The following is a 19,433-nucleotide window of genomic DNA, read 5'->3' on the forward strand; positions in this document are numbered from 1 at the left end:
AAGCCTGGTTGAAGTCGGTTTAGACTGGTACGTAGAAGGCACAGCCTCGGAATACAAGGACATCCCCTTAGAACGGAGACGAGGAGACATTTCTTTGGCCAGATGGTGGTGAATCTGTGGAACTCATTGCCACACACAACTCTGAGGCCAAGTCATTGGTTGTATTTAAAGCAGAAGTTGCTAGATTCTTGATTATTAGGGATGCAAAAGGTTATGGGGAGAAGCAAGGAGAATGAGGTTCAGAGGGATAATACATAGCCATGATTGAATGGCCGAGCACACTCAGTGGGCTAAATGGCCTAATTCTGCTCCTTTGTCTTATGGTCTAGCTCATTTGTGCATGTAATGATACCATCCCATCAATGGTGCACTTATCACACTAGGTTTGCAATGACTCTGGTGGCATTCCTGCTGTAGTGTGCTTAACCTGACTGAATACAGCTTCCACATCAGACTGCATGGAGGAATTTGGCTGAATATGAATATCTGGTGTAATGTCAAAGCTCTATGCGGTATTTTCACATTGCATTTTAGCAAACTCATCATGCCCTTCTGTAAAATGAGGGGATGCTTGAGCGGGGATGTTTCATGTCCTGGAAGTTGGATTAGAATTTTTGTTCTTAAGCGATATCAATTACTAATAATTGTCATTCTGCTGATTTGTCTCTCTGATAATAGTGAACTCCAATCCATTTAGTCTACTCAACCAAGGGGTTGTAACCAATCACAGATGCTATAATCTAGAGCAACTATCTACTGGAGGAAATCGGCAGGTTGAGCAGCATTGCGGTGGGGTGGGGGGGTGAGGGATTTATTGATATTTCAGGTTGAAGCCTAATGCAGGATCCCAACCCAAAAACATCAGCAATTCCTTTCCCCCCACAGATGTTGCTCAACCACCTGAGTTCCTCCGTCATATTGCTTGTTTCTACCATGGAGATACTTGAGCAATGCCCTTATGTTAACTAAATGGTTAATGATCCCCAGTCATGTTCCAGACTCATTGATAAAACATGCCACTGGGGAAAGCATTGAGTGGCATTTCCACCAAAGGTGGTGAAAGGTGCTCCTTCCCTCTACTAGCCTGTAGGTCACCACCTGCTTAGGCCACGCTCCCCACTCTGATCAAGATCACATGAAACCATATATAAACCATCAGCCGACACAGAATTGATTTTTTTTTTACTTTTTTGAGGGATTGTTTTTGATGGGAAAAGCTTGGGCAAAGGACCCATTTTCATCTACTTCACATTCCTCTATTGAAATATCTTTTTTATCCCAACTTTTCCCATGTTTTATGAAGGTTCTGCCCTTGCTGAGTTTTACTCAGTGTTACAGATCTTGCTGGGCTGCAGTGCTGGGATTGGGTGGAGGGGTGGGGGAGGGAAGAATGAGGCACGTGTGTGGAGCTTTAAAATGGATCTGTACCACTTTGCTGCTGAGGGGTTTTGGGGAGGATTACCAGAAGCTTAGTATCCAAAACACTATGAAGCTAGCTCAAGAAAGCCTAGGTTTTAATATTTATTTCAGTAACACTATGTGAATCGAGAATAACTCTACACAACCTCTTCCTTCAGCTTCTCTATGAACAATGGGCCAGCTATGGAATATTTTACAAATACCAGCCACTGGATCTCGTGAGGTAAGGAGCTTGTGATCAGGTAAATAACCGACTTAAATCTGAAGTTCATTCATCGAGTACAAAGTGAGATCCAATGATCTATGAACAGTATAGCTGGAGACTTGGACATGCACACAAGATACACATTTCCCAGCATGCAGAATGCTCCCCCGAGCCGATGCACCAACTTTGAACTCACAGGAGCTTTTGCTGCCACGCCTGAGGCGGCATTACTTCCTGGTGTCCAGTTGCCGCTGGTTCTATGGAATAGATTCCCTGTCAAGTATAAATTTTAAATGGTTATGCTGTGTCATTGATGTAAATTGTATGCTTTTGGGACTTTAAATACACTAGTTCTACATATTAAAAAGCTATAAAGTATTTTTGGTAACAAGTACTAATGCTTCGTTTAAGTAAACTGGTTTATTTAAAGCAGAGGTTGATAGGTCCTTGATTAGTAAGGGTGTCAAAGGCAGGGGAATGGGGATGAGAGGGATAATAATTCAGCCATGGCAGAATGATCCTTTGTCGTATGGTCTTATGAAGGTTGATTTAACTGGCTGCATCACCATCTGGTATGGTGGGCAGGGGTGGGGTGGTGGTAGTGGTGGGTGCAACTACTGCACAGGATCAAAGTAAACTGCAGAGAGTTGCTAAATTAGTCAGCTCCATTGTGGGCGCTAGCCTATATAGTATCCAGGCCATCTTCAAGGAGCGGTGCTTCAAAAAGGCGGTGCCCATCATTACGGACCCCTACCACCCAAAACATGCCCTCTTCTCATTGCTACCATCAGGAAGGAGGTACAGAAGCCTGAAGGCATACAATCAAGGATTCAGGAACAGCTCCTTCCCCTCTGCCATCCAATTTCTAAATGGACATTGAATACATGAGCACTACCTCACTACTTTTTTATTTCTACTTTTTTGCACTAATTTAATTTTTAAAAATATACTTTATATTTCAGTTCTGGCTCTATTATCATATATTGCATTGTATTACTCCCACAAAGTTAACAAATTTCAAACAAACTAGCTTTACTTGCTCCTTTGCCGTCTGCTATATAAACACTCAGATCATCTGCTACCCAGCATGCACTTGGAGAACATGAGTGGGAAATAAGTCATAAGTCCACATAACCCCTTGAGTTATTACACCACTCAATAAGATCTCAGCTGCACCGATTATTGGCTTCATCTCCACTTTCCTGCCTGAGCAACATAAACCCTATTGGTTCTATTTTGTTGTTTTTCAGAGTGCTTTGTTAATTAGATTTCCAGACTCAGATCTGTGGTTCAACTTTTAATCTTCCAGTCATAGTGCCACGGGCAGGTTAAGTGATACATTTTGAAGGCTGTACAGAGGGAAAAAAAACATCATTCAGTGGAGCGTTGTATGTCCATGTAATAGACATACCTAACAATATAGATCTTTATTCAAAATTTAACCCTTGCAATAATATAAGCACCTGCAGATTTTATTTAAATCAGTCTCACTTTTAAGTTTCTCAATGGCTCAGCTGTCACTGCCCTGGGAATAAAGAACGCCACTGGACTCAGAGTGAATTCGTCATTGTCTTCGTAATTTATCCTGAGCCTGTTTGCCTGTTCTCTAGATTCCCTTGCAGTAGAATCACATATTCATCCTCTCAAGGTAACATTCAAAAGTAGCAGAGTCTAGCGTCAGAGAACAGAATAGAAGGAAATGCCTTTAGAACAGAAATGAAGAGAAATTTCTTTAGCCAGAAGAAGGTGAATCTGCAGAGTTCCTAAGATGGCTATAGAGGGTAAATCACTGGATAATTTAAAACAGAGGTTGGTAGGTTCTTGATTAGTAAGAGTGTCAAAAGTTATGGGAACTGGGTTGAGAAGGAAAGAAATTCAGCCATGATTGACTAGCATTGCAGACTCAATGGGCCAAATGGCCAAATTCTGCTCCTTATTGAGAATTTAGAATTTTGTAAAACAAAATTAAGTAAGAAATGAAATTTGATCTGAACAATGGCAGATTGCAAGGTGTATCTGTTAGCTATAGTTAAATCTCAAATGCCTTGATTAATCTCTTACTCTCCTTCCAGCAAGTTCTGTAGCAAGATATCACCCTCAGCCTTTTATCAACCACAAAACCAAACCATTTTCCCCATGTTGCTTTTGAGTCTCTCATGGGCTAGAATCAATTTACGCTCAGACACTGCATGTTTGACTTGAGTCTGGGAAAGTAAATGAAGCATGCAAAATGTCAACAGAGTGAACCTCTCATGACCACCAGGGAGATCTTGGGTTTGTAAAGATCTGAGTAGCTGCAACAGGTTGTGAATTTTTTTGATGTAAAACAAAAGGCTAAATATCCTAAAATGGTAACCATGAAAGGAGAAGCTTTGCAGCCTTCAGTTCAAAGGCAAGCAGTCATGGAAGGGCTATTCAGCCCATCAATCCAGTTACCCATTTCAGGTCTTTACTGAGAAACTCCAGTGGATGGTAAAGCCTTCTGGTAGAAAGCAGCACATTGAACGTTTGCTGCAATCCTCATGAAACCTGGAGGAGATGTTCTTCACTCAGAGGGTGGTGAGTGCATGGGACGAGCTGCTAGTGGAAGTGGTGGATGTGGCTGGAATTTCAGCATTTAAGTGAAACTTGGATAAGTACATCGATGGGAGGAGGATGGAGGTTTATGGTCCTGATGGGAGTCAATGCGACTAGGCAGAAAAATAGTTCAACATGGACTAGAAAGGTCAAGGGCCTTTCCCTGTGTTGTAGTGCTCTGACTGTATATGACTTGTGCAAGGTGAGCAAGGTAGGATAGGGTGGGAGGATCTTAGGACTGTTATTTGGAACATAGGGGAGATGGAGATGGGCATCTTGGAAGGTGGGTAATTGGGGAATGGATGGGTGGAGTGCGTGAGAGGTCAGGAGGCAAGAAGAACGAAGATTTAGCAATTGGGGGAAGTGGAGACTGCTATATTGAGAGAAGAGTTGTCAATTTGGTCCAGGGAAGAGAGGTCCATTGGAAGAGAGTGTTAGGTCTGGAGAAGAAGTTGTTCCGAAGGTTCTTAGGAAATCAAGAATGAAGCAAAACTCTTGTGGTTACAGTTGTTTTATTAGATGTTCATCCTAGTACAGGTCAGACAGGCTCAGACTGTGTCAACAAGCAAGGCAGGTAAAGAAGTAACAAAGGAACTCGAGCACGTGATCTCCTTTTATACTGCAAATCCATCTGAACCAGTTTAGATAGAAACCTCTGACCAGGTCCTGATTCACACTTCAGCTTTGCAACCTAACTATGGAAATCTAGAAGCAAATATACTACAAGTCACTGAAAGGATATAGCTGGCCAGTGGTGTAGTGGCATCCGCACCGAGCTTTGAGGCGAGCGATTCCAGATTCGAATCCAGCCGGCTTCTTGCATGCTTTCCATCCATGCTGAGTTCGGCATCGAGCTAAAAACAGACAACTGCTAAAGAAACGGCAGGGTTGCTACCTGATGCTCCACAAGGTGCGGAGAGTAATACCAGCACTGAAAGGTAACAGATTATACCAACATATGCAAGCATAATGAAAGGTAAAACTACAGGGAAAACACAATAAAATCAGCAATCTGGCTGTTGGATTAGGATCATAGAATCATAGAGCGCTGCAGCACAGAAATATGTCCTTCTGCCCATCTAGAATGTGCCGAACTCTTATTCTGTCAAGTCCCATCCACCAGCACCTGGACCATAGCCCTCCATAACCCTCTTGTCCATGTGCTTGTCCAATCTTCTCTGAAATGTTGAAATTCAACCTGCATCCATCACTTCCTCCGGCAACTTGTTCCACACACGCACCATGCTCTGAGTGAAGAGGTTCTCCCTCAGGTGCCCTTAAATATTTTGTGTTTCACCCTTAACCTATCACTTCTAGTTCTAGTCTCACCCAAGCTCAGTGGAAAACTTATTAATCCTATCTATACCCTTCATACTTCTGTATACCTCTATTAAATTCCTCCCCCACCACCACCACCACTCCCATTCCTAAATATGTAACCCACACACTTTCCCAGCATGGGATATTGTCCAGTACTGTGCCAGGAGACTACGTTATTCCAGATTGTCCGACGATGATTATTTATAACAAAATTACCCAGTACTCAATTCCTCCCAAATGTCCCAGAAAGAGTGCCCACATAGAAAGTGATATAATTGTCCCACTCTCCCCAGAAGGGGAAATCTCATTGGATCACCAAAATGACTCGTGTTGGGAAGTACCCAACTCAAGTTCAAGGCTAATTCATAATGATGTAAAAATAGTTGCTGTTTCATTGCCCTCTAGGGGAAAACACTTCCAGTTGTACAACACTGGCAATGAAAGAGCATTGTCTAATTGAACTTATTGCCACTTAATTATTATCAATATCCGGAGCGCATGAACTCCATCAATCCACTACTCTCGTTTGATGATATGCTGCTACTTTTTCACTTTAACCTAATGGATTCTAGATGTACAGTCAGTCTGTATTCAGGACTGAGATGTTTAGATTTTTGAGCATTAAGGATATTGACCAATGTTGGAATTGAAAAGGATTGTAGAGGTACAGGCCCAGTATTAAGCCACTATTCTGGATCAAGGGGACTTGTAGCCTCTTCTTATTTCGCATGCTTTGATACACTAGAAGAACTCTCCAAATTCATACTTCATGTAATAGTATAATCACTCGAGTCGAGTGTGAGGTTCTCCAAAGGCAGGGGTTACCAACCTGGGATCCACGGACCCCTCGGTTAATGGTAGGGCTCCACGGCATAAAAAAGGCTGGGACCTCTTGTCCTAAGGGGTTGTTTATTGGTGGGGCCACAGGTGGCTACAGAGGCCAATCCGGGATCCACATACTCTAGTGCAGTGTAAGCAAGAGTAGTTGGTGTCTCTGGTTAATGGTCGGGTCTTTTGGTTGTTCAGTGTCTCCTTAAGCAACTGCTGCTTGTTTCCTGCGGCACAGCAGAGGTCAAGTCTGACTGCACTTTAGTTCTGGGGCTTGTGACCAAAGTGTTGACACTGACGCCCAATTCTTTTTTTTTTCCTTGTGCAGGAAGTATTTTGGTGAGAAGATTGCATTTTACTTTGCCTGGCTTGGAGTGTACACACAAATGCTGATTCCAGCTTCCACCATCGGGATCATAGTGTTCCTCTACGGATGTGCAACTGTTAATGAGAATATTCCCAGGTAAAGCTGGAGCCAGTTGTTTAAAAGGACTGCTCATTTATAACTCTTGTATGTAATTGAGTTGCTGGGGATTTGTAACCTCCATCCATTAAGTTTTTTGTTTAAAATCTCCCTGAAAGGCTGTCAATATAAAATAAATAAACTACACTCTCTGAGACTTAGTTGAAAAACTCAATTCATTGTTTTGCCATGTGTTTCACATTTCACGCGGGTTCTTGGCAAAAGTTTGAATTGGTGACTATTTTTTTTCAAATGGCTCCTTCAGAGACCTACCAGAGGTATATGGGGTCAAGGGCTTTGCGACCCTTTGATAATTCTGCATGATGTTTACCTGATCATTGACATTTATTTATGAAATGAAGGAATTCCTGAAAGGACTCTAGCTTAGCAACAAAGTCCATCATGGTCCAACAAACTTTGTGAAGAAGTTCTCATGGCTGTTTCTTGTTTCATGACTGAGAAACTGTAATTGAAAAGTAGAAAGCTGCGGACACTGTGAACCTAAACAAAATGCAGGAAATTCCTTGTACTTAAGCAGTTTTCTGAAGAAAGAAACAGTTAGTGTTCTGAGTCAATGGCCTGTCATCAAAATCTTTGATAGATCGAAAACCAACTTCCTAAGGACAGGTTAGACAAAGCTGCACACACAAAATGCTGGAGAAACTCAGCAGGTCAGGCAGCATCTATGGAAATGAATAACCAATCAACATTTTGGGCCGAGGCCCTTCCTCAGGACTGAGAAGGAAGGGGAAAGATACTGGAATAAAAAGGTGGGGGGAGGATAAAGAGGCTATCTGGAAGGCGATAGGTGAAGCTGAGTGGGTGGGAAAGGGCTGGAGAGGAGAGTGGACCACAAGAGAACAGGAAGGAGGATGGGACCTAGGGGAGAAGTAATAGGCAGGTGAGAAGAAGTAAAAGATCAGAGTGAGGAATAGAGGAAGGGGGATGAAACTTGTTCACTGGAAGGAGAAATTGATACTCATGCCATCAGATTAGACAAACTTGGTTTGTTTTCTCTGGAATGGCAGAGACCTAATAGAAGATGATAAGCTTATGCGAGGCATAGATAGACTTTTTTTTCCACCAGGGTCAAAATCTACAATATTAGAGGACAGGGATTTAAAGTGAAGGGGAAGAAGCTTTTCGACACAGAGGGTGCCTGGAATGCTTTGCTAGGGGTGGTAGTGGTGGCAAATATGATAGATCTTTAAGCGGCTGTTAGATAGGCATGTGAATGGAGGGATACGGACAATTGTGCAGGCAGAAGGGATTTGCTTATTTAGGCATTGAAGTATAATCTGGCACAACACTGTAGACCAAAGGGCCTGTTCCTGGGCTGTACTGTTCTATATTTGATAAATGTAACTGTCTCTCTACCGATGCTTCCTGACCTGCTGAGTTTCTCGCAGTTCCTGTGTTTTATCTGTTCTTAAATCCATTTTTTTCTATCAACACATGTGGAACTGATGCGAAGGTGGAATAATGTATCGATCTGAAGGGAGAGGGAATAGAGAGGTTTTCTCCTCTCCACACAGGTCCAAATGGAAGTAATGTGGAGACGGTAGATCAGAAAGCTGCTTTTGTCAAATAGTAAAAATATCCACCTGCTTCAGATATGCATTCAGTAGGCAATTTATTAGGTGCACCTCTACCCCTGCTTGTTCATGCAAATATCTAATCACCCAGTTGTGGCAACAACTCAATATTTTTATTGAGATACAGTGTGGAATAGGCCCTTCCAACCCTTAGAGCCACACCACCCAGCAATCCCTCTATTTCATCATAGCAAATCACGAGAGAATTTACAATGGCCAATTAACCTTCCAACCAGTACATCTTTGGGCTGTGGGAGGAAACTCCTGCAGTCACGGGGAAACACGCAAACACCTTACAGGCCGCAGCGGGAATTGAACCCTGATCGCCTGTGCTGTAAACCATTGTGCTAACCACTACACTACTGTATCACCCCATAAGAGCATACAGACATGGTCAAGAGGTTCCGTTGATGTTCAGACCAAACAGCAGAATGGGGATGAAATGAGATTATGTGGCTGACCGTGGAATGGTTGTTGGTGCCAGATTGGGTGGATTGAGTATCTCAGAAACTGCTGATCTCTTGGGATTTTCACGCACGGCAGTCTCTAGAGTTTACAGAGAATGGTGCAAAAGCCAAAAAAAAATCCAGTGAGTGGCAATTCTGTGGGTGAAAGTGCCTTGTTAATGAGACAGGTCAGAAGAGAATGGCCAGACTGGTTCAAGCTGACAAGAAGGTGACAGTAACTCAAGTAACCACATGTTACAATAGTGATTTGCAAAAGGGCATCTCTGAATGCACAATACATCAAACCTTGAAGTACAGGAGGTCTCCAATAATGTGGCCACTGAGTGTGTAACAGGAAACATTTGAAAGGTTATACTTTAATTACTAATATGGGTGGAAGCTGGAAAATAGTTATTCGCCCACTCAGATGCAGCTGTCCGGAGAGGTATTAATGTTGATGCTTTGGCTTTTTCAAAAGAGAAGAAATAAGTTGTTCTGGCTGTGCACATCTCTAAAATGAATCAGTAAATGGTGCCTAAAGTGATTAGGAAAATGGACATCAAGTTATTCTGGTTCTAGTGACATTCCATGAGTGTTGCCTGGGTGATACGAACTCGTTTCACAGTTCTCCTGCTGCTTTGCCAATGTTCCAATCATATCCCGTCCTCAGGGTCTACAGAATTTGGAACATGGAGCAACAGACAATCTGCTGGAAGAATTCTGCAGGTGGAGAAGTATCAGTGGGAGGGAGAATGAATTCAATCTCCCCCCCCCCCGGATACTGCTCAACACACTGAGTTGTTTGTAACCCCTCCCTTACCAATCACTGCTAAACAAGTGAAAATTCTTTGCTAAAGAGGTTATGCATTTTGAAGCACCTCTAAAGAGTGCACCTCCAAGAGGACCACAACCTTGTCATAGGGTTTGGAGGTTTGTGTGCTTCATTGACCTGGAGTGCTATGTTGGCTGGAGTCGGGGCCTTGCATTTTGACTCTTGGTAGGGTCATCCATGCTAAACAGTTCAAAGGGTAGAGGCCAGACAAAGAGTGGTCCACTGGTCCTCCAATTTCGAGGGCTCAGTTCAGGGCTAACAACTCTGGTCAAAAATAATTGTTATGGAAACAGCAATGAAGAATCTGTCTATATCTGTTTGTGACAGTATTCCTGAGTCTTCTCCTGGGATTTGCATAACTGACAGTAGTGAAAATCAGGATGAAGCTACTGGTACAATGAAGAAAGCCCTGAACACCACCAAGACCAAGACTAAACTTGGTTTTGAACCATATACAACACTAGCAAGCTAGCACAAGTAACTGCAGAAATGCAGCAGCATTGTAGCATAATGGTTAGCATAAAGCTTTACAGTGCCAGTAGTCGGAAGATCAGGGTTCTATTCTCACTCTATCTCTAAGGAGTTTTTATATTCTCCCCCATGAACATGTGGGTTTCCTGCAGCTGCTCCAATTTCGTCCCACATTCCAAAGATGTATGGTTGGGGATAGGGTTAGTAAGTTTTGGGGATGTTACATTTGCACCAGAAGTGTGACAACTTTTACAGACTATGCCCCGTGCAATCTTCACTAACCTGATTTGACACAAATGTCTCACTTCACTGTATGTTTCACTATACAAGCTAATCTCCTTTTCAAAAAAATGTTTAATGTTTATTTCTTTAAATGTTTCATTGCTGCTTCTTATAACATTTGATTGGATGGAGTGTTATTCCTATTTTTGATATGAGATGTAGAGAATTATTTGTTGCAAGACAGTTTAATTACACACTTGATGGACAGAAGAGTAGTTGCAGTTAATATTGGGGTAATACAACATTCTGGGTTGAGTTCAGCAAGACAATGAGGGTGATCCATTACTCATTGTTAATAGTGCTCTGCTCTGCATTGAGTAGAGTTTCTAGTCATCTGGCACTTCATAACTTTAAGCCCAGATAAAAGTTTATTGCATTTGAGGTGGGCGGAGGCTATCAAATGATGATGATTAATTACCATTTATTGTTTATGAGAATCAGTGATGAACTGTGTATTACTGCAGATAGAAATGGAAAATCCAATGTATATTCTGACTCAGTAATAAAATGCAGCCCACCCAAAAAGCAATCTTATTTATATGGAAAGTTTGTGTTCTTTACATACCCTATAAATAGCCATATTCCAGATGTCGCAGTAAAATTATTTTTGGCTTATTGCTGTGTTAGTTCTTTATCTTTGTATAGTATTCCTGTTCCACTGGCAAGTAACTGAAACTCTTAATGAGCTTAAAACGAGGGTCAGATTGTCAACCCTTTTGCTGGTAGGCCTGGAGCCCTGGTGATGTCATCCTTCCCATGGATCATAGCTTTGCTCTGGCAGCGTCCACTTGGGCTGACTGCTGGTGGGCAGAGAGGCTTCCAAATTCAAATGCCAAGCACTAATTTTAAAATCAGAAAATCTATAACAGGACCGCAATAGCTATTTTTAGGCCTGAGCTGACTGGCAGACCTCCCACTTGGCAGGATCATCAGGAAGCCCATTTGGGGAGCATCCTCATTATGCTATTGGGAATGAGAAGGGCGGGAAGAATCTTCAGGCCCTGCAAGCCTGGCCAAGCTGTGGTTTGTCCACCCCTTGCAGTCAACTTCCACCTGCCCTCTCCAGCACACCAGGGAGCTGCACCCTGCCTATTAACAGAATGTTCGAGTGCAGAGAGCTAAGCTTCCAACTCAGCCTGCCAGTTCAATGCAGCTGAGGCCCAGGGACCTAAAAATAGCCTGTTGTTTGGCACTGCTGTGAACCAGCCGGCACCAGTCTACCAGCCAGTTGCCTGGAGCTACTCTCCGGGGTGTCCGTCCTGCCCCTTGGTACATTCTATCCACTGGGCCTGACTAGCTACTTTTAAGCACGATTGAGTTTAAATCCAGTCTTGTTTCTCAATTTTTTTTCCTCTCTCCCCGTTCTGTCTCCCTCTCTCACCACAGCATGGAGATGTGCGACCACCGTGCCAATATCACCATGTGTCCGCTGTGCGACAGGACCTGCAGCTACTGGAAGCTGAGCACCACGTGTGCGACAGCACGAGCAAGCCACTTGTTTGATAACCCTGCCACAGTTTTCTACTCCATTTTCATGGCACTCTGGGGTAAGGCACCTTTCTCCATCCTCTTTAAAATGGCTCTCAAAGGCTACACTGATTGCCAGGACGTGGTGTTGATAAAATGCCCGATTTTTCAAGTTACTGCAATGGCTCGCTTGCATTCCCGCAGCTGTTGTATTAAGCACGGTGTTCTTACACCACAGGATGACAGCCTCAGTATTAAGGGCAAATGGAGCTCATTGAAGGAACTTGTCAAGTCAGTTTAGATGTGTTTTATAAAAACTGCTGCTTCTGTATACTGAAGAAATCTTACAGGAGCAGAAATAAACTTAGAGTCAGGAAAATAAAAAAAAAAGCTCCCGATCATACAGTTCTTGGCAAACAGTTATATACAATAAAAAAGTAGCTTGGTGAGTTGTAAGCATTTGTTTCCTTTGTATTTACCTGGTGTTTAAATCTAACTATTTTTTCCCCAGACTGTGGGAAACGGGCAAGCAGATTCTCCACTTTAGACAAAGATGGAGTGCAGAAGCACCTTGGCCTTTGGGTCCACGACAGCATCTGAGCTTCTTTTAAGCCACCTCTCATCCTTCCACTAACTCTGTCTGCATAACTTCATGCCATCTGAAAAGTTTCTTCCACTAGGCAGTGAATCTGATCAGTTATTCTGGTTAATCTCCCCCCCCCCTACCCCTCTCTGTCTATTACCTCAGTCACTGCACTGCACTGAGAACCCTTTAAAACACTTTTTTTACATTGTTAATACATGCTGGTATTTATGTACTTGGGCACATTTTATTCCACGTCCATGCTTTAACCTCTAACTTATTTGAAATAATTCTTTATTTTAAAAAATAATAATTCTTTTAAATTTTTAAAATAATTCTTTAGAATACCTAAATATTTTGTTTTATTCAGATCACACCAATACACCACAGCAAATTCCTAACACATTTAATTTAGAGATATGGCCTGGTAACGGCTTCCCAGCCCAATGAGCCCACTCTGCCCAATTACACCTCTTATTACAGATGTGTATGTGGCAAATGAGGTTGATTCTTCATCTTTGATGCTTAATAACTTTCTATTTACTTCTCCCTTACATACTACTTTAATCTTCCTGTGAACTAGTTAAAACATAAGAACATAAGAAATAGGAGCAGGAGTAGGCCATCCGGTCCATCGAGCCTGCCCCGCCATTCAATAAGATCATGGCTGATCTGTCTGTAAACTCAGCTCCATCTACCTGCCTTTTCCCCATAACCCTTAATTCCCCTACTATGTAAAATCCTACCTAACCGTTTCTTAAATATACTTAGTGAGGAAGCCTCAGCTGCTTCCTTGGGCAGAGAATTCCACAGATTCATCATCCTCTGGGGAAAAACAGTTTCTCATCTCCATCCTAAATCTTCTCCCCTGAATCTTGAGGCAATGACCCCTAGTTCTAGTCTCACCTACCAATGGAAACAACTTTCCTGCTTATATTTTATCTATCCCTTTCAAAATTTTGTATGTTTCTATACGATCCCCTCTCATTCTTCTGAACTCCAGAGAGTATAGTCCCAGGCGACTCAATCGCTTCTCATAGGTTAACCCCTTCACCCCTGGAATCAACCTGGTGAACCTCCTCTGCACTGCCAGTATATCCTTCCTCAAGTACGGAGACCAGAACTGCACACAGTACTCCAGATGTGGCCTCACCAGTGCACTGCATAGTTGCAGCATGACCTCCCTGCTCTTGAATTCAATCCCACTAGCAATGAAGGCCAACATTCCGTTTGCCTTCTTAATAAACTGTTGTACCTGCAAACCAGCTTATTGCGATGCATGCACAAGCACTCCCAAGTCCCTCTGCACAACAGCATGCTGCAATCTTTCACCATTTAAATAATAATCCGCTCTTCTATTATTCCTTCCAAAGTGGATGATCTCGCATTTACCAACGTTGTATTCCATCATGGAAATTTACTGCAAAGAGAAGGCTGCTCAGCCCTTTGTGTTCATGCTTTGCCAAAAAACTTCTTCCCAGCTCTGTCCATAACCCAGTAGGTTACATCACTCCTTGGTCTCCATCCAGGGAATTCATGCATTGTTACTACTTGTCTCAGCCACTTCCTGTGCAATTCACGTTTTTGATGAGATTCTCCTGAACTCCAGTTGATTCCATATTTGAATTTTATAGTGAAGTCACATTGTTGACTTCCAGTTTTGTTCCTCTTACGAAGTGTCTGCCAGTTACTTCAGATGTCTCATTCAGGGCAACCATCAGGTTTTAAGTTTACAGCGGGAAAGAGACCCAGCATGACTCTAAAGTTCAAAGTAAATTTATTATCAAATTGCATATATGCCACCATATACAACCCTAAAATTCATTTTCATGTGGGCATACTCAGTAAATGCATAGTAGAATAATAACCACAACAGAATCAATGAGAGACTGCACCATCTTTGGTTTTCAACCAGAATGTAAAAGGCGACAAACTGTGCAAATAAAAAAAGAAAAAAAAACAATATTCTAATTTCATAACTTTCAAATTCTGAAATCTCATTATTTTTGAACTTATTTTTACACGAGAATGAGTCCCATTATGAAAGGGTTGATGTCTGAGGATCATTTGACGGCTCTGGGCTTGTACTCACTGGAGTTTAGAAGAATAATAGGGGGATCTCATTAAAACCTGTCGGATATTGAAAAACCTAAACAGAATAGATGTGGAGAGGATGTTTCCTATAGTGGGTGAGCCTAGGACCAGAGGGCACAAACTCAGAATAGAAGAGCATCCATTTAGAACGGAGATGAGGATGAATTTCTTTAGCCAGAAAGTAATGAATCCGTGGAATTCCTTGTCATGGCTTTGGAGGCCAAGTCATTGAGTATATTTAAAGCAGAGGTTGATAAGTTCTTATTTAGTCAGGGCTTCAAAGGTTACAGCGAAAGGCAGAAAAAATGGGGTTGAAAGGGATAGTGATCAGCCATGATGGAATGGTGGAGCAGACTCAATGGGCTGAGTGGCCTAATTCTGCTCTTGTGTCTTATGGTTTAATAAATATGAAACTGAATCTGTCCACACTGAGAGGTGATGAAAGCAGAGTGAGTTTACACCAAAACTATCCGAGATCAGTTGATTTGTTAACCCAGGGGTCCTCAACCTTTTTTGCACCGCGGACCGGTTTAATATTGCCGATATTCTTGTGGACCGGCCGACTGGGGGGCGGGGTGGGGGGGATGTTCAAGTTCAACAGTGCATGACAGGGAATGAGGAAAGGTGCAGCTGACTCATATCGTTTCATATTGTTTCCACGCGGCTCGGTAGCGCATCTTAGCGGCCCGGTGGTTGGAGACCACTCCACCAATAAATTTATTGCCTATTTTTCCATTTGTGAGATGCCATGTTGTTTTTTTTTTTTTGAATTACTTAAACCATAAATTTGTCTGTTGTATGTTATGACCTGGGTTAAGTATTCAGTGACGACTCAAAAGCTCTTGACCAAGTGCTGGTCATAGTAACTGGAGTTGAGAGAATAAAAGGTCTTTTGCTACCTGACACACAAAGTTGTGTGTTTCAATCCGTTGTTGTTACTTACAGTGGTTTTCTGGCATCTATTACTCTGGGTGAAGTGAATTTCTCAGTAAATTTTCATGCTGAAGACTTGCCTCAACCAACTGAAGCTAAGAATTCTGAAGATTGAAGCCAATTGTAACCTGAATTTAATGTTTCAAATTTGCTTCCCGCTGCAAAGTAACTAGTTCTAGTTCAAGTTCAAGTTCAGATTTATTGTCATTCAGCCATTTAGATGTATACCACCAAACAAAACAACATTCCTCTGGGCCAAGGTGCACAGCACCAGCATAGCTTAGCCGTTAGCACATCGCTATTGCAGCTTGCAGCATCTATGTTTGGAGTTCATTCCTGACGCCCTCTGTAAGGGGTTTGTACATGCTGCCCATGGAATGCTTGGGTTTTCTTCAGGTGCTCCAGTTTCCTCCCACAGTCCAAAGATGTACCCGATACAGTAGATTAGTTGGTCATTGTAAACTGTCCCATGATTAGGTTAGTTTTAAATCGGAGTTATGGGGCAGCTCCGCTCAAAAGGCCAGAAGGGTCTAGTCTGCACTGTATCCCTAAATAAAAACTAGGTAAAAAGTAACTCTCACATAATGCATAAAGTAATGTTACCATAAATAAATAAATAAACAATGTGTACTTATGACCCAAGGTTTAAAAGTAAACAGTATAATGCTACTGGTGATGAGACCTGGATGGTGGCAGGTTGTTCAGTAGTCTCGCGACCTGGGGAAAGAAGCTGTTTCCCAGCCTAACAGCCCTTGTCCTAATGCTGTGGTACCTTTTGCGTGATGTTAGGGGATCAGAGAAATCGTTAGGTGGAAAGGAGAGATCATTGACAATGCTAAGGGCCCTGTGTACGCAGTGCTTCAGACAAATATTTCGGATGGGTGGAAGAGAGACCCCAGTGATCCTCCCAGCAGTCCTCATGAACCTTGAGAGGAACTTGTGGTCAGGTGCCTTGGAATTCCCGTACCAGACGGTGATGCAGCTGGTTAGGACACACTCAGTGGTTCTCCTGTTTGGAATGGTTTGGAATGGTGGGGTGGGGTGGGGCGGGGGGCGCGTCAGGGAGAGCATTGTTCACCTGCCTCAGACTCCTCAGGAAGTGGAGTCGCTGCTCTGATTTCTTGACTAAAGGGTTGGTGTGAGGGACCAGGTGAGAACTAATAGATCCTTCACCAAAAGAAATAGAATCAAAGCTCCAATTCAAGGTTAGCATTTTGATTTAATTTGAAACAACCACAGGCAATTTACAATTCAGATGGAGAGCCCTCACATTTATTGGGGAATTAATGTGCAAATCCACCAAAGTGCTCATAGACACAATGAGTTTACAAGTGATGTTGTTTTACAGTGGGTTCTGACAGTGCAGTGGAAGTTGAACAGCAACACCGGAAATCGCCTGAATAATTCTCAGAGTCAGACACTTTCAAAAATAATTTTCAAAAAGCCTTCTCAACTTACTTGCACATAGTCCTGGAGATCTGGGAATCCTTGTGTTCTCATTTTATTCCCTTAACTGTAGCCTAATCACAGGACAATTTACAATGAACAATTAACCTACTCACCGTCTTTGGACTGTGAGAGGAAACGGGAGCAGCCAGTGGAAACCCTCACATTCCTGTGGAGGATGTACAACCTCCTCACGGAGGAGGCCAGGACTGAACTCTGAACTCTAACACCCAGAGCTGTAATAGTGTCACACTGACCTCTATGCCACTGTGGCGCCCCATTCTTATGGCTCTTATTCTTATGCCATTTACAGAGCAATGAGAAGTAAGAGATTTTTTCTGCCATCCCCTGCATCTTGCTACATTCACTGTTGACCCCAGTCCTCAGAGTCCCAGGTGCCCTGTTTTATTTGGAGATGCAGCAGGGTAACAAGCCCTTCCAGCCCAGTGAGCCCATGCTGGCCAGTTACACCCATGTGACCAATTGCACCCTGTTTCTTACAGGGCCCTGGTGAGACCATATCTGGAATATTGTGTACAGTTTTGGTCTCCAAATTTGAGGAAGGACATTCTAGCTATTGAGGGAGTGCAGCGTAGGTTCACGAGGTTAATTCCCGGGATGGAGGGACTGTCATATGTTGAAAGATTGGAGCGACTGGGGTTGTATACACTGGAATTTAGAAGGATGAGAGGGGATCTGATTGAAACATGTAAGATTATTAAGGGATTGGACATGCTAGAGGCAGGAAACATGTTCCCGATGTTGGGGGAGTCCAGAACCAGAGGCCACAGTTTAAGAATAAGGGGTAGACAATTTAGAACGGAGTTAAGGAAAAACTTTTTCACACAGAGGGTTGTGATTCTGTGGAATGCTCTGCCTCCGAAGGCAGTGGAGGCCAATTCTCTGGATTCTTTCAAAAAAGAGTTAGGTAGAGCTCTTAAAGATAGCAGAGTGAAGGGATATGGAGAGAAGGCAGGAAAAGGGTACTGATTGTGGATGATCAGCCATGATCACAGTGAATGGTGGTGCTGGCTCGAAGAACTGAATGGCCTATTCCTGCACCTATATTGTCTATTGTCTATTAACCTAATAAATGGTACACCTTTGGAATGTGGAAGAAGAAAGAAGGAAAAAATGAAAGTACAAAAGGAAAGAAATTGGAATAGAGAGAGAATAGATAAAGATTAGCTTTACTTGTCATGCATACATCAAAACATACAGGGAAATGCACCATTTGGGTCTATGGCCAACACAGTCCGAGGATGTGCTGGGGTCAGCACAGGGGTCGAACTTCAACATGGCATGGCCACAACTCACTAACTCTAACTGTACGCCTTGGGAATGAAAGAAGAAACCAGAACACATAGAGGAAGCCCCTGCAGAACGTACAAACCTCTTCCAGACAGCAGCAGAACTGGTATTGTAATAGCATTAAGCTAACCACTACACTCCCGTATTTCCCAGGTCTGCTCAGGTGTGTTGTGGTTGTGATGTGCTCATCTTTGTAACACTGTGCTACCATGCCACCCAAAATATTACCATGTTGGTATTGGTTTGCACATAGGATGTTTCTCTTGGGGTGGGGGGTGGGGGGGGAGAAAAAATTAAGGTGTATCCAGCAAGGAAAGTCCTGAATGTCTACACTGTGAGATGCCCCTCTTGAAGGATTTGGCTATTGTGTTGAGATCTGAACATGACGAACAGCAGACACTGAATGACTGTTTGACACGTCGTAATACTGAGGTCAGTGTTAGGGATCCTTTTTACCTCTTGAGTCTGACGTTTTGTTTTATAAGGGATGCATTCAATTCCAATTGTGTATTGAAATAGATGATACACCATCAATCATCCTCTCGTAATGGGAAAGTAATCAGTGCCCTTGGCATTAAAGTCCTGGTGCTGAGGAGCAATTGGTTAAAGTAACAAAAATGAGTAAAAAAAAATTCCATATTTTTCTCGTAGATAAGCTTATGGATGTTAGAAACTCTTAGATACGTGGATGATAGAAAAGGGTTATGTAGGATGGAAGGATAAGATTAATCTTAAAGTGTGTTAAAAGGTCAAAATAACATTGTGGGCCGAAGGGCCTGTACTATATTCATCTTTTCAAACCCATTTCTTCCTTTGGCCGGGCATCACCTGTTATGAGAGTAGTGCATTCTCCCTGAAAAAACTGATTTCTCATAAATACTCCCTCATTTCCAAAGTAAATAAAAACATTTTTAGGATATTTGCCAGTGTTCTACTTTGGCCCTCTGACCTTCATGGAAGTTATTATACCTCATTTTCATTTCTCCCCACTGCCTACGAAAACTCGAGACCTGAACAGCACAGGAGGAGTAGAATTTGACCTGTTAGGTACCTCTACAAAATCCTGTATGTTGATTGGTATTTTTTCTGATCTCACACTTTCAGAAGCAATAATCAATTCTCCCAAATTCAGGTGACTTAGTACCATGACCTCTGAATTCC

At 42.6% G+C, this 19,433-nt stretch overlaps 1 protein-coding gene across 1 annotated transcript in view; it reads left to right on the forward strand.

The window, feature by feature from the left end:
• The window catches only part of ano1a (anoctamin 1, calcium activated chloride channel a), a 297,185-nt gene that overhangs the window by 175,053 nt on the left and 102,699 nt on the right, over positions 1-19,433 (forward strand). The window contains exons 11-13 of the mRNA XM_072272773.1: positions 1,578-1,642; positions 6,678-6,812; positions 11,825-11,985. Coding sequence (XP_072128874.1) covers positions 1,578-1,642; positions 6,678-6,812; positions 11,825-11,985 — 361 coding nt within the window. The remainder of the gene's footprint in view (positions 1-1,577; positions 1,643-6,677; positions 6,813-11,824; positions 11,986-19,433) is intronic.

Source organism: Mobula birostris, chromosome 11, assembly GCF_030028105.1.
Source record: "Mobula birostris isolate sMobBir1 chromosome 11, sMobBir1.hap1, whole genome shotgun sequence".
NCBI classification, from domain to species: domain Eukaryota; kingdom Metazoa; phylum Chordata; class Chondrichthyes; order Myliobatiformes; family Myliobatidae; genus Mobula; species Mobula birostris.